At 49.3% G+C, this 15,047-nt stretch overlaps 1 protein-coding gene across 3 annotated transcripts in view; it reads right to left on the reverse strand.

Moving 5' to 3' along the window:
* The window catches only part of Dnajb12 (DnaJ heat shock protein family (Hsp40) member B12), a 22,348-nt gene extending 12,235 nt beyond the window's left edge, over positions 1 to 10,113 (reverse strand). For all 3 annotated transcript variants that reach the window (XM_050140067.1, XM_050140087.1, XM_050140078.1), the window contains exon 1: positions 9,879 to 10,113. In XM_050140067.1, the coding sequence (XP_049996024.1) occupies positions 9,879 to 10,011 (133 nt within the window). In that variant the 5' untranslated portion in view covers positions 10,012 to 10,113. The remainder of the gene's footprint in view (positions 1 to 9,878) is intronic.
* Positions 10,114 to 15,047: the final 4,934 nt, after the last annotated feature.

Genomic DNA, 15,047 nt, shown 5'->3' on the forward strand with positions numbered 1-15,047 from the left:
CCCTCCCTCCCTCCCTCCCTCCCTTCCTTCCTTCCTCCTTCTCTTTTCTTTCTTTCTTTTTTTCCCGAGACAGGGTTTCTCTGTGTAGCCCTGGCTGTCCTGGAACTCACTCTGTAGACCAGGTTGGCCTCACTTTACAGAGATCTGCCTGTCTCTGCCTCCCAAGTGCTGGGGGATTCAAGGCACGTGCCATCACACCCAGTGTCGGTCTTCATTCTCCTGTGGCCAGAACTTTACAGACTTAGTACCTATCCTCCAGCTCTCAATCTTACCCCCTTTAAGGGTAAAATTCTAGGGCACAGGTGATTTTATTTTTTGGTCATTTTGTAGCCCAGGCTGGCCCTGAACTTCCTATACAGCTAGGACAACCTTGAACATCCTGATATTCCACTTCTGCCTTCCAAGAGACTGACAGCCTGAGCTACCTCCCTTGGATCCATTTCCAATCACCTTCATTCTTTGCAGCCCTGAGGACCAAACACGGGCCTCACGCATGCTGAGCAAGCACCCTGCCACAGAGCAACACCCCAGTTCTCTCTCTCCCTAAATCTCATCTTTTAATGTATATTGATGCTTTGCTTGCACAGATGCCTGTGCACCACATGCACACCTGGAGTCTAGAGAGGACAGAAGGGGGCATCAAGACCCCTGAGACTGGAGTTGCAGAATGTTGTGAGCCATGTGGGTGCTGGCCATCAAACCTGGGTCCTTGCTTTGTAGACCAGCCTAGCCTTGGCCTCTTAGAGATCTGCCTGCCTCTGCCTCCTGCATGCTGGGATTAAAGGTTTACTCAGCCAGTGCTCTTAACTGCTGAGTCTGCTCTCCAGTCTGACCCTTCAGATTCTTTAAGTCCAAAGCAGTATGTTCAATAGACATCCTCTGCTGGGTGGGAGAGGACACCGTCTTCTGCGGGGGTGGGAGTGTTAGCAGTCTGTCTGATTTAGTGGGACTGGTTGGGAAGGTTAATTTCTGGAGCCTTTGCTTAGAGTGATGAGGAATGGGGAAAGCAAACCTGTCCCAGGAGACCAGAGCTGGAGACTCAGGAAAATTCCTGTGTGCTCGTTTCTATAGTCGGGTCTCTTTGTGGTACTAGGGATGGGAACTAGAATATGGACCACTGCCGCTGTGGAATAACTTCTGTACACTGTGTGAATATATGTCACTATGATTGGTTAATAAACAAGCTGACTGGCCAATAGCTGAACAGGAGAAAATTAGGCAGGAAAGGCAAACAGAATGCTGGGAAGAAGAAGGGCGGAGTCTGGAGTCCAGTCAGCAGCAGAGGAAGCAGGAGATGAACATGCCATGCTAATAAAGGTACCACCATGTAGCAGAGCATAAATAAGAAATATAGGTTAACTTAAAATGTAAAAACTAGTTAGTAATAGGCCTGTGCTATTAGCCGAGCATTTATAAGTAATATTAAGTCTCTGAATGGTTATTTGGGAACTGGCAGGAGGGAGAGAAACGTCTTGACTACAGATCACAATAGGCAAATGTTCTACCATGTAGCTATTCCCTTGGCCCTACTGCTATATGTTATTTATTTATCTAGGCAGGGTCTAATGTAGGCCAGACGACCATCCAGCTCTCTATGCAGCTGAGGATAAACTTCCTGCTTCCATTTCCTGAGTGCTGGGATTACAGGTGTGTGCCACCAAGTCCCAATTATTATTGCTTAGACCATGTGCATTTCTGGTGCCCACAGATTCCCTGGGACTGGAGTTATAGACAGCTGTGAGCCACCATGTGGTGCTAGGAATTGAACCTGGGTCCTCCACAAGAGCAGCTAATGTTCTTAACTGCTGAGTCACTTCTCCAGCCCTATGGTTATACTTTTTAAACAGCTGGCCATGTCAAATCATGTCAAATCTACCTCAGTGGGGTCTATATGAGATGTCACCCTAAAATGGGATCATGGTGATTCAAATCTAAGCTTCTGGTTCTTTCTGACTCAGCATCCCCAAACCCTAGAAAATGCCAAGTCATTGGAGGTTACAGTGCCCAGGCTAGAATCCCAAAACTCTTGACAGGCTCCTGGGAAAATATGTATTGAGATCCTTGTTGGGACCCAGGATACCTTGGGCCAGGGAAAAACGGTGGCGCAACTCAGACCAGAGCTCTTCCTGGTCTCAGGGTGACAGCATGGCATCAAGAGCCAGACACCTTCCTCCACTATACACCTGCCGTACCCAAGGCTGGCTGGGCACTGGGCTCTGGAGGACCACTGCCCCCAGCCATGGCTGTCTCAGTGCAGCAAACCTGCTCCATCTCACTGGGATTGGGCAATTCAAACAGAGGAGCCGACAGCAGAAATTATGGCACAAAGGGAATGGAGGCTTTGACTGACCTCGAGGCAGTACGTGGAGAAGCATTAGGAGCTGGGCATAGTGGCGCACACTTGTAATCCCAGGCACACGTACGTACACACAAGGTTTCCTCTGTGTAGCCCTGGCTGTCTCGGAACAGGCCAGGCTGGCCTTGAACTCAGAGATTTGCCTCTTTTGCAGAAGTGCTGGGATTAAAGGTGTGTACCACCACCACCTGTCCATAATCCTAGTTCCTGGATGCTGAAGCAGGAGGATTTTTTGGAGGTTAGCCTAGGCTACATAGAGAGTTTGGGCCACAGGGTAGGACACTGTCTCAAACAAGATTAGCAGCAACCATCTTTCTTCTTTCCTGCTTTGAAGGCAGTATTGTGCTATATAGTCGAGGTTGGCCCCCAAAATTATGACCCTCCCAAATACTGAGATCACATGTGTGCCAACACAGCTGACATGCAATGGTCATTTCCGTTACCTGTCACTGAGTGTTCAGTGTGTGTGAGGCCGGCACCACCACGTGGTCTATAAAAATTAGCTCTCTTGAGCCGGGCGATGATGGCGCATGCCTTTAATCCCAGGAGGCAGAGGCAGGCGGATCTCTGTGAGTTCGAGACCAGCCTGGTCTACAGAGCGAGTTCCAGGACTCCAAAGCCACAGAGAAACCCTGTCTCGAAAAACCAAAAAAAAGAAAAAAAAAGTAGCTCTCTTAATCACCACAGCAGCCTCAGAAGGGAGGTGGCACCACCCACTGCCACTCCCCTCAGGGAGAAGGTGCTGTGGCAGAGGTGCACAGGTCCCCACTTGTTAACTCTGTGGCTATCCCCGGCTGTGTCTCTGGAGGGAGGCACTCCAGATGTTATGTTCACAGCGGCCAGATTCAATGTGCAACTCTGCCCCTTACCAGCATAGATAGCAGTATGACCCTGGCTGATCCGGGACACTTATTGACAGCTCGGTTTCCTCAGAGTGACGGCATCAGGAGGAAATAAGCTAACATACGCATGTAGTCTAGAGACTGGCAAGGGATCAGGGCCAAAATATCACACACAACCTGCGTGACCAATGGCCAGCGAGCAGCTGGCTGGGGAGGAAAGCTGTGGGTTGGGGCCAGGAGTGGCTTAGGTGGCTCAGACCACGAGACACCAGGCATGATGCAGGCAAAGCAAGAAACCAACAGATAAAACGGGGCTGGTCCTGAAGGCAGAGGGAGGAGCTGGCTCCCAGTGGGTTTGAACCACGGTGCCTGTTTTGATCTCTCTGGAAGTTGTCTGTGGTCCAGGCTCAGCCAGCCGTGCATGTCTCAGGGGCAATCTCACTAGCGATCCAACCAACGGCTGCATAAGTACTCCTCAACAAGGACTCTGAGGCTCTCTAGGCAGTTCTGTTGGTCAGCCGCTCTCTGCACAATCAAAAGGGAGTGGGGATACACTAGGGATCACCCACAAGGCTCCCAGAGTGAGTTGAAAATGCAAGACTTCTGGTTGCTGGCAGGCTGGTCTGCCACTGGTCTGAAGGCCTCCAACAGGCCTGCAGCATGTGATAGTCTCATCCTGACTCATCAGTGCATCCCCTGTGACAGTGACTGGCAGACAATGTGCAATGACACAAAAGAGTTAGGTAACAGGCCAGCTGAGCACTAACCTTAGTTCTGGGCGGGCCTGGGACACCAGTGAACCACGGAGGAGTGGGTGGGCCTGGGACTTCAGTGAACCACAGAGGTGCGAACCATGGTCTGGTACTTGGGATGGGAGGCATGAAGACTGCTAAAGTCCAGGGGATTAATACCAGCCGGGGCACCACAGTGGGATGCTGTTACTTCAACAAAAAATGGGGGAGAGGGGTAAAAACCCAATCAAGCAAACAGCCCTGTGTGGTGGCTCAAACCTTTAATCCTAGCACTTGGGAAACAGAAGCAGGCAGATCTTCATGAGTTTGAGTCTAGTCTGGCCTAAAAAGCAAGTTCCAGGACAGCCAGGGCTACATAGAAAGACCCTGACTCAAAAACAAAACCCCAAACAGAAAGGCAGGAAATCAGTAAGAAAAGGCCAAAGGGGTCGGGCGGTGGTGGTGCACGCCTTTAATCCCAGCACTTGGGAGGCAGAGGCAGGTGGATCTTTGGAGTTCGAGGCCAGCCTGGTCTACAAGAGCTAGTTCCAGGACAGGCTCCAAAGCCACAGAAAAACCCTGTCTCGAAAAACCATTAGAAAAAAAAGAAAAAAAAAAAAGAAAAAGAAAAGAAAAGAAAAAGAAAAGTCCACAGGGTAACTGAGGGACTAGTGGAAGATTTACAGCTGCCAAAACCTCCTGCCCTTCCTCACACTAGGTGGATACTTGGATAATTAACACAGCTTCTCTAGGCATTTCCCTCCTAAGAGCTGTGTGAGAAGGTGGACAGGGCTTAGCATATGGCTAGCAACTGTCACAGACTTGTTCCTGCAACTTTTATTGTTGGGCAAGTAGCTGAGTGCCTGTGGCACTCAATGTGAGTCAAGGAAAGAGCTCAGTCTGGGGACAAAGCTTGGGGCTGCTGACATTCAGCGGAGTGCACATGCCTGCACATGCCACTGTAGCTAATTCCTCAGTGGAGACTTGACCCCTGTCCCTGGCTGCTTGGAGGAGCAGATGAAATTCAATAAAATACAGAGAAGGGAAGGACTGGGGAATCACACAGGGGGACTGACGTAAACGGACAACTCCACTCTGCATCCTACTGGTGGTAGAGTTCTCGCTCCCACTGACCCTAAAGGCCCAAATCCCCTCAAATCCCTTGGTGATCAAGCTTCCTCTCCTCTCCCTTGGCCTTACCAGGGTGGCCTTTGACTCTGCGCAGCCCCCACAGTGAGTCACTTCACAGAAGCTTGGGTAACATGAGCTGTAGGTACTTAACCCAGCCAACTCTCCCTTTGGAAACTGAGTTTGGAAACTCAGTTTCTCCGGAAACTGAGGCTTAATTATATTCTCAAGACGTTCCTGCAAAATGTGCTATCTTCTATTTTCTTTGAGACAGAGTCTCACTATGTAGTCCAAGCTGACCTGGAATGAAAGCTCCTCTTGTCTCCTGTTGGCCTCCCAGGGCTGCGATTACAGATGTATGCCACCAAGTCCCCACCAGGCCCAGCTCTTTCATCCACTTCACTAAATATCAGGTGAGGCCAGTGACCATCAGGTCAACAGATGATGGGTTGAACATCCCAGTAAAAAAGTTGGACACGGTGATGCACGCCTTTAATCTTAGCACTGGGAGGCAGAGGCAGCCAGATTTCTTTGAGTTTCAGGTCAGCCTGGTCTACAAAGTGAGTTCCAGGGCAGCCTTTTGAATGAGACCTTTTTAAAAAACGAAACGCCCAGAAAAAGACAACGACTGCATCGCTTCTGCTGTGGCCTCCCAGCAGTCCTGTTCCTGCCCCACAGTACAGTTGTTCAGTTGCGGTGTCTCCCTGTCCTGTCCCCACAGCAGGAGTTGCAAGCCCCCTCTTCTCCTTTCCACGGTGAAAGCAAACACAGGAGGGTCTTCAACTCTTGTTTGAGCCCCTTAGCTGACCGCCCCTTCACCTGCCCTTTACCTCCTGGAGATGGCACCACGACTTTGCCCCTCCATTCTTTCCCTTCTAGTCTTTGACCTGTCCCTTTCCCTGACAATTCCACGCCTCCACGGCTACTGCCTCTGTCATCTCCCAGGACTCCTCTGCTGCGGCTCTGGCTAACTTGCACTGACTGGCTAAGGGCAGGTGTGATGCTTGGTTGTCCGCCAGGCAATGGCGTCTCCATGTGCCCCGCTTTCCCAGGTGACCTCAGCTGTGCCCATTTCCAAAGACAGTCAACAAACTGGTAACAACTGGTGCTTCCTCCTGGGCTCGAGACTGGTGGCTCCCCAAGACCGGTCCACCTGCACTCCCCATTCTGCCCACCTCTTCCCATCTAGTCTTTTTGGCTTGGGCCTTTCAAGGTCACAAAAGTTGACCTCAATTCCCCAGCATCCAGCCATCGTATCCCACCGTTATCACAGGATGGCTCTTCATCTTTGCATTCCTCCTTACGTCATCATGTCCTAACCTATTTGAGGCCATTAGCCTTCTCATCAATCTTTTAGGCTGTCTCATTCTCTCCCTCCTTCCCCTTTTCTAGCTCAGTATTTTTTTGAGACAGAGTCTCACTATGACCCAGTCCGGGCTGGCCTCAAACAATCTACTGTCTTCATCTCTTCACTGCTGGGATTATAGGTACGCACCATCACACCTGGCCTCATGCTTTTTTCTTTAAGAACAGTATCCTTTCCGCCCTTCTTGGTCTCCTCTAGCCCAGGCTGGCTTTGTTATGCCTGGAACTCTAGCTTCCAAGTGCACACATAGGCTCGATGGACTCGGCTGCCTCTCCTGACAAAGCAAACCTCTAGTTCCCTCTATACAGAACAGAGGGAAAACCCTTGGTCTAGCAGGAAAGGAGCCCCAGTCTGGCCCCATTCTACTTCCTAAATTGAACCCTCTATATAAATTCCCATTTCACTTGCCTCTAAATCTCCCTACACACAATCCCTGCCCAAACCTTTTCAAACTTCCGGCCTCCAGGTCTTCTCCCAGGATGTCTTTCCCCCTCCTCCCAACAAAACAATGTTTGAATGTTTCCTGATTTCTTTCTTTCTCCTTCAAGGCAGGGTTTCCCTGTGTAGCCCTGGCTGTCCTGGAATTTACTATGGAGACCAGACTGGCCTCGAACTCAGATCCGCCTGCCTCTGCCTCCTGAGTGCTAGGATTAAAGGCTTGTGCCACACACCCAGCTATGATTGTTGCCTCATTTCAAACAGCCTGCAGCCCTTCCCTCTGTGAGATAACATTATTTATGTGCCCTCATTACAGCTCACAACACCTTATAATATAATGGTCGGGAGATTATCCTCCACACCCTCCCATCCCCCAAGGCTGTGAACTCACAGGTGGTAGGGACTGGACTTTTCATAACTACCCTGAGTCCTCAGCATCTAAACAACCGAGGCTATTTTTTTCTGTTAAATCACTGTTATCACCAGCCCTGCAATCTTTTTTCCTCTGGAAGTTTGTTCCTTTCAGATCTTGTTAATCCTGCTCAACCACCTGGCATTAAGCAGTGAACTTTGCAGGCCAAACAAAGTAGATTCTCAATATCACATACTTTTTTTTTTTTTTTTTAAAGACAAGGTCTTACTATATAGCCCAGTTGACCTCAAACTTGCGGCAATTCTCTTGTCTAAGCCTCCTGAGCTCAGGGATCGCAGGCCTGAGCCACCATACTGGTCATAACCTGTTGCATTGAATAAACACTTGGAATGAACTATCCAAAACATTGAATGTAGACAATCACCTAATATTTTCTAACCATCATTTCCCTAGCCCAGGTCTAAACTAGCCTTATATCCTAGACAGTTCAGTGCAAGGCTTTTATTAGTTTATACACGAGGCATGCATTCTGTCCAGCAAAGACATAACAAATATCCAACAGGTGGGCCTGCGAGATGGCTTAGCCGGTGAAGGTACTCACTGCCAAGTCCACCTACCTGAATTCGATCCCTGGGACCCACAAGATGGAAGGACATAGCCAGTAGGTGGTGGCGCACGCCTTTAATCCCAGCACTTGGGAGGCAGAGGCAGGCGGATCTCTGTGAGTTTGAGACCAGCCTGGTCTACAAGAGCTAGTTCCAGGACAGGCTCCAAAGCCACAGAGAAACCCTGTCTCAACCCCCGCCCCCCAAAAAAGATGGAAGGACATAACGGACTCTGACTTCAGTAAGTTATTTCTGATCTCCACAAGAATGAGTGAAAACACACACAAACAGCAAGCCCTGGAAGGACACCCTGTCCAAGTTCCTGAACTAGCACAGGTGGCTTCTGCCATGCCCTTCAGGTCCTATTTCATCAGCTTTCTGAACTGCTCCTGAGCTCCCAGCAGCAATCAGCTGGAATTCTGACACCCCCCCCCCCACCCCGTGTTTCCCATTTAAAAAGAGGGAACTCTCCCAAAGGGGAGCACCTTGAGCAAGTTACTGGAGCAGTCCTGGAAAATACAGACTGAAACCCTCTCCTAGAGGAGGCAAACAGGCCAAAGATCAACCTGCAGAGTCAGGAGGGAGGAAAGTTCAGGAATCCGGCTGCTTCGCCTGCCAGCACTCCTCTTTCTCCATTTCCAAACTGTGGGCAGGGAAGGTGAGGGGCAGGGGCTGCCGCTCTTCACTTCACCCCATATTAAACACCTATGGGGTCCGGGGCTTTGCAATCCTTAGCTGTGTCCTATCCGGAGTCCCTTACTGCTGAGATATTTCTCACCTACAGAAGACATAAGGATAGTGGCTCTGTCTTCCTGACAAGATCGGAGACAGGACAGATAGGGAAGGACCTTCTACCCTGAAAAGCTCTTGTTATCTGCTCCAACTCCTTTGCAGATAAGCAAACCCGAGTTCAGAAAAGTCACTTGGCAGTAGCCGTGCTGAGTCGTGGGTCTCTTAATTCTGAACGCCTATTATGTCAATTTACTAAGTCCACTGGCACAAACCCCGTGTGTCTTTTCTCCTTTCCGGATGGCATTACAATTTTCTTTGGGAACTTAGATTACAGACACACAAAAAAGAAAGGGACAGCCGGGCGGTGGTGGCCCACACCTTTAATTTAATCCCAGCGCTGGGGAGGCAGAGGGAGGCGTATTTCTCTAAGTTCGAGGCCAGCCTGGTCTACAAAGCGAGCTCTAGGACAGTCAGAGCTGTTACACAGAGAAACGCTGTCTCGAAAAACCAAAATAATAATGCTGCTACTACTAATAATAATTATAATAATGAGACTACCAGGTAAAGTGAGGCGACCGGTAGCAGAGACAAGCTCACTATTCCTTCCTTGGTTTGAGAGATCTCAGCCCTAGGCTACTGAGCCGCCTGGTACTTAGCAGCCGTAGCAGTCCATATGACCCACCACCCATGTCTGCTGGGGGCGATGGTGGGATGGGGCGGTTGAGCCTGGGATCTTCAACAATTCATCCACCCCGAAACTCGGAGTTCAAGAGACCGCAGGAGGTACTCCGAGGTGGAGTGGCTTATTTCGCGAAGGGTTCTCTGATTCGCGCGAATGAAGATCCGAACGTGTCTTTCTAGGAATTTCCTCCCTGTCTAGAACCCATTCTCCCTTAGAATAGTTATGTTTATTTTCCTGAACTATAATATTTCCCAGGCCGGCCACTGGCCCTGGGCCATCGAACAGCTCCCTGGGAAAGGTAGTTCGCTTTCCCTTTCACGTGAGTTCACTTCGCCTGATCGCCCAGCGCGTCTCCTTCCCAGAAACCTCATATTCCAAAGGGTTCCACAAGCACTGGAGAGACTTGAGGGCCAGGCCTTCGGAGGTCTCCAGGGGTCCAGCGGCCCACAGAGGCTCGAGACCACGGAACTACGAATCCCAGCAGCGCCCGCGCGCACCAGTGCGCAGGCGTAGCCGCGCCTCGCCACCCCTCCCCCCCTCCGCCAACTGCTCCCGTCGGTCCGTTCCCGTGTTTCCCCCATCCGTGCTAATGTCCCCCTCGGTCCCTGCGGCGCCTCCCACTTACCGCTGGCTCGCGGCGTCGGGTACAGCCGCTGCGCCTTCTCCAGGAAGCGCAGCGCCCGCTCGGTCTGGTTGCTCTGGATAGCCTTGAGGGCGATGCTGATACAGCGCTCGGCTTCATCCTTGTTGGATTCCATGGCGGAACCCGAGCGCGGAACCAGGGAGGGGGAGGCCGGGCGAGCGAAGGGCTGCGCCAGCCGCCGGCGCGTCGCGGGGCAGGCCGGCGCGGAAGGATGACACAACCCTCCGCCCCTCCTTCCCGGGATTTGTGTGAGGGTTGAACCCGGGCGGGAAGCCCTACCGTATGTCTCCTAAGACAGGGGCGTTCGGTTAGGAGGCGCTGATCCGCGCGGGATCTCTAGAGCGCAAAGCCTGAAGTTGAGCGTGCGCTTGCGTTTTTAGTGGGGAGCCTTTGGAGTTCCACTCCCAGACTGGTTATCGAACAGATGTTTACCGAATTCCCACTGTGGTCAGACGCTCTTGGTGGACTTGGCAGTGGGGTCACAACAAAGCCCTCTGCTCATAGAACTTTCGTGAGTGGAGAGAAGTCCAGTAAAGGGACACGTTCAGATAGTGACACAGTCAAGGAAAATAGCGAAAAACAGTAGGGAGATGGGGGGTGGGGGTACTGTTTAAAATAGCTTAATATATCAGAAGCTCATTTTACAGAATTCTGGAGAAAGAGGAGCACGCGACTGTCTGAAGGAAGGGTGGTTCAAGTGGAAGGAGCAACACAATGTTGAGGAGGCTCCGAACGGGGATTTTCGGGGCGAGTTATTGGGGATTAAGGAGGAGTTTATAGGAGTCCCTACAGAGTGGAGCCAGACAGGATGCTGCTCAGCCGGACCTCTCACTCCACTGACGGCAGCTTCGTGAAGGTTGTCCATGACTTTCACCTGACCAAATCCTCCGGTTATTTCTTAGCCCTTACATTATGGTTTGACAAGAAACTACAACAATAAGCCCCATCAAAGCTAATCTTTTTTCTTTTGCTTTTTTCCTTTCCTTCCTTCCTTCCTTCCTTCCTTCCTTCCTTCCTTCCTTCCTTCCTTCCTTCCTTCCTTCCTTCCTTTCTTTCTTTCTTTCTTTCTTTCTTTCTTTCTTTCTAACAAGACAAGTCCTTGCTGTTCTGGACTCACTCTGTAGACCATGTTGGTCTCGAACTCAACAAAGATCCGCCTGCCTCTGCCTCCTTAGTGCTGAGATTAAAGGCGTGCATCATTACCTCCGGGCTAAAGATTATCTATGTGTGTGTGTATGTATGTATGTATGTATGTATGTATGTATGTATGTATGTATGTATCTATCTATCTATCTATCTATCTATCTATCTATCTGTATATATATGTGTATACACAGACAGACACAGTCACTTACATACATACATACACACATACATGAAGTCAGGGTCTCACTATGTAGCGTTTGCTGGACTGGAACTTGCTCTGTAGACCAGGCTGTCCTAATTATTCTTCTGTTCTGCTTTCCACATCTGATTAAATTCTGGCTATATTTGAAAACAGTTTTTTTTTTCCTGTTCGTTTGCTTTTTTCTACAGACAACTTCTGGCCAATCACATTCTTGGCCTGAATATTTAGACAGAATTTCTGTTGTTACACCTAGCCTGTTATGCACCACAAAGAGGAAGAGAGACAACACTTAATGGTTTCTAAAGATTTTCAAAATTTACCACATAAGGGGTCACTGATGGATCAGGGCTGTAGGACAAGGACACAGGAGCCTTGTTTCTCCCGACAGCCCTGAGCAGGGGCAGAAGCGGGGTTTACCAGCACAAAAATCACAAAATTTGTTGCCAAGTTACAGTTACAATTTCCACCTGGGTCCTGTCTAGAAGTCAGCTCCCCTGCCTTGCACAGTTGGTGTTCTCTGCATGTGAGTCTTTTTACTCTACTTTAGCCAAACCAAGACAGACGGAGACCTTAATGCCATTTCCTTCCTGGCTGGAGCAGATTTGTTCTGGTTCCTGGTTTCTTTTCTTTAATTTTTTAAAAAAGATTTATTTATTATGTATACAGTATTTTGCCTACATATATCCTATAGGCCAGTAGAGGGCATCAGATCTCATTACAGATGGTTGTGAGCCACCATGTGGTTGCTGGGAATTGAACTCAGGACCTCTGGTAGAGCAGTCAGTGCTCTTAACCTCTGAGCCACCTCTCCAGCCCTCTTTTCTTTTTTTTCTCTTCTCTTCCTTTCCTTTCTTTCTCTTCCTTCCTTCCTTCCTTCCTTCCTTCCTTCCTTCCTTCCTTCCTTCCTTCCTTTCTTCCTTTCTTTCTCTTTCTCGAGGCAGGATTTCTCTGTGACTTTGGAGCCTGTCCTGGAACTAGCTCTTGTAGCCCAGGCTGGCCTTGAACTCACAGAGATCTGCCTCTGCCTCTCAAGTGCTGGTATTAAAGGTGTGCACCACCACAGCCTGGCGCCTGGTTTCTGTCTGTGGTTGGCTTGCTCCATGGCTGTGGTCTGTGTCACCCTGACAGCAGAATAGTGAACACTTCACTTTATGCTATCCAGGAAGGAGAGGGTGGGAAAGAGGGAAGGAAAGACAGAATGACTCATCACAGATCTTCTGTAAATGGAGACTGCACTTTTGTTTCCCAGCCATCTAGACGGGATAATCACACAAAACTATATTTATTATTATTATTATTATTATTATTATTTTTTTGGTTTTTCGAGACAGGGTTTCTCTGTGGCTTTGGAGCCTGTCCTGGAGCTAGCTCTTGTAGACCAGGCTGGCCTCGAACTCACAGAGATCTGCCTGCCTTTGCCTCCAGGTATAATTTTTTTTTTCGAGACAGGGTTTCTCTGTGGCTTTGGAGCCTGTCCTGGAGCTAGCTCTTGTAGACCAGGCTGGCCTAGAACTCACAGAGATCAGCCTGCCTTTGCCTCCAGGGTGCTGGGATTAAAGGCGTGTACCACCACTGCCTGGCTTCTAGCTAGCTCTTTTTTTTTTTTTTTTTTTTTCAAGACAGGGTTTCTCTTTCTCAAGGCAGGATTTCTCTGTGGCTTTGGAGCCTGTCCTGGAACTAGCTTTTATAAAGCAGGCTGGCCTTGAACTCACAGAGATCTGTCTGCCTCTGCCTTCTGAGTGCTGGGATCAAAGGTGTGTGCCACCACTGCCTGGTTTAACTCTTAAATTAACCCATTTCTATTATTTTATATTTTACCACAAGGCTCATTGGTTTGTTACCTCACATCTTGCTTCTTGGGCGGCTACATGGCATCTGCCTGACTCTGCCTTTTTTCTCTCTGCATTCAGTTTAGTTTTCCTGCCTAGCTATATTCTGCCCTGTCATAGGCCAAAGTAGCTTCTTTATTAATCAATGGTAATAAAACATTCATAGCATACAGAAGGGAATCCCACATCATCTCCCCTTTTCTGATTAAATAAAAAAGGAAGGTTTTAACTTTAATATAGTAAAATTGCATCTAATAAATCAGGTCATTTATTTTATCTTTGTTGGGATTCCCCTCTGTATGCCAGACTTGTTGGAGGTGGACCCATTGTCTTGCATGAATGAGACCCCGAGGTCAATCCCTCACACTGCCAAAGAGAAAAGGAAAGCAAACATAAACTTCACATTGCCGGTGATGAACATAATTCACCCAGGAGCATGAATGGCTGATAGGTAACTGGATTTTCTCTTCGGGCTCCACCCCTTTCCTTTCTCCATTCCCCCTCTCTTTCCTCTCCCCCCCCCCCCCTCTCTCTCTCTCTCCCCCTCTCTCTCTCTCCCTCTCCTAAAAGAGGGTTTTTCTGTGTAGCTCTAGCTGGCCTGTAACTCACTTTGTAGACCAGGCTGGTCTCAAATTCAGAGATCTCCCAAATACTGGGATTAAAGGCATGTGCCACCCCCATTTTCTTTCTCCCCTGGCCCCAAGACAGGATTTCTCTATGTATTCCTGGCAGTCTTGGTACTCACTATATATATGTATACAACTCTGGCCTCAAACTCAGAGATCTGCCTGTCTCTGCCTCCAGAGTACTGGGATTAAGTTTTTCATTTCCTTATTGTGTGTGTGTGCGCAGACGTACAAATGGAGTCGGGATAGCACTCACGCCATGAAGCATGTGTGATAAACCAGAGGACGATTTTAGAAATTCAGTTCTTTTTCCATCATGTGGGTCCCAGAGATCAAACTGAGGTCATCAGGCTTGGCATCAAGTGCCTTTCCCTGTCAAGCTGCTTCTTTGGCCCCAGGAAAGTATTAAAATAAATGCCATGAGTTTGGGGACATGGCTGGAGAGATGGCTTAGTTGGGAACATGCCTCACAATGAGCATGAGGCCTGGAGTCTGGTCTCCTGTACCCACATAAGCTGCTTTGCATAGTGGTGTGCACCCTTAATTTTAGCAATGGAGAGATGGAGTCAGGGGATCCCTGCACTATGCTGACCAGTCAGCCTAGCTGAATGATGAACCCCAAATTCGGTGGGAGACCCTGCCTTGAAAAGTAAGGTAGAATGTGGAACTGGGGAGGAAGTTCAGCTGTTAAATGTGCACACTGACTTTCGGAGGACCAGCGTTCATTCCCAGCCCCCTGTTGGCAGGCTTACAACCCCCTGTAACTTCAGCTCTAGGAGATCCAGTGACCTCTTCTGACCTCTGCAGGCACCTGTAGTTATGCGCACATATCCCCCACACAGGGACACATGCAAACACAATTCTAAAAAATGGTGAAATGCCAAAGAAGCCAGCCCCTGCTGTCCTCTGGCCTCTGTGCTCTGTGTGTATACCAGCCCCATGTATGCATACAGGCATGCACACTTACAAAGGCAAAAACACCTTATTTTTGAAGGCTGTGAAGTTTAGGCTGGCCTCCAATTTGCGATCCTCCTGCTTTACCCTCCCAGGGTGCTGGGATTGTAGGCCATCCTATTGCTTGGCATTTCAGCAATTTGTAGAGCGGACTCGTGACTATATCCCTGTGGCACCTCTGAAGCCCCACACTGTCCTATGTTTCCTGGATGCTAGCAAGAGATATACATAAGGTAGTCATATTTTTTTTTTTATTTTTATTTTATTGAGAATAAGAAAAAAAAGTTTCCGCCTCCTCCCAGCCTCCCATTTCCCTCCCCCTCCCCCACTCTTCTCCCCCTCCCCCCTCTCTTCTCCCCCTCCCCCCACTCCTCTCCCCCTCCCTCTCCTATCC

The sequence above is a fragment of the Alexandromys fortis genome, unplaced genomic scaffold (genome assembly GCF_014885135.2).
Source record: "Alexandromys fortis isolate MF-2015 unplaced genomic scaffold, M_Fortis_MF-2015_v1.1 scaffold_9, whole genome shotgun sequence".
Lineage (NCBI taxonomy): Eukaryota > Metazoa > Chordata > Mammalia > Rodentia > Cricetidae > Alexandromys > Alexandromys fortis.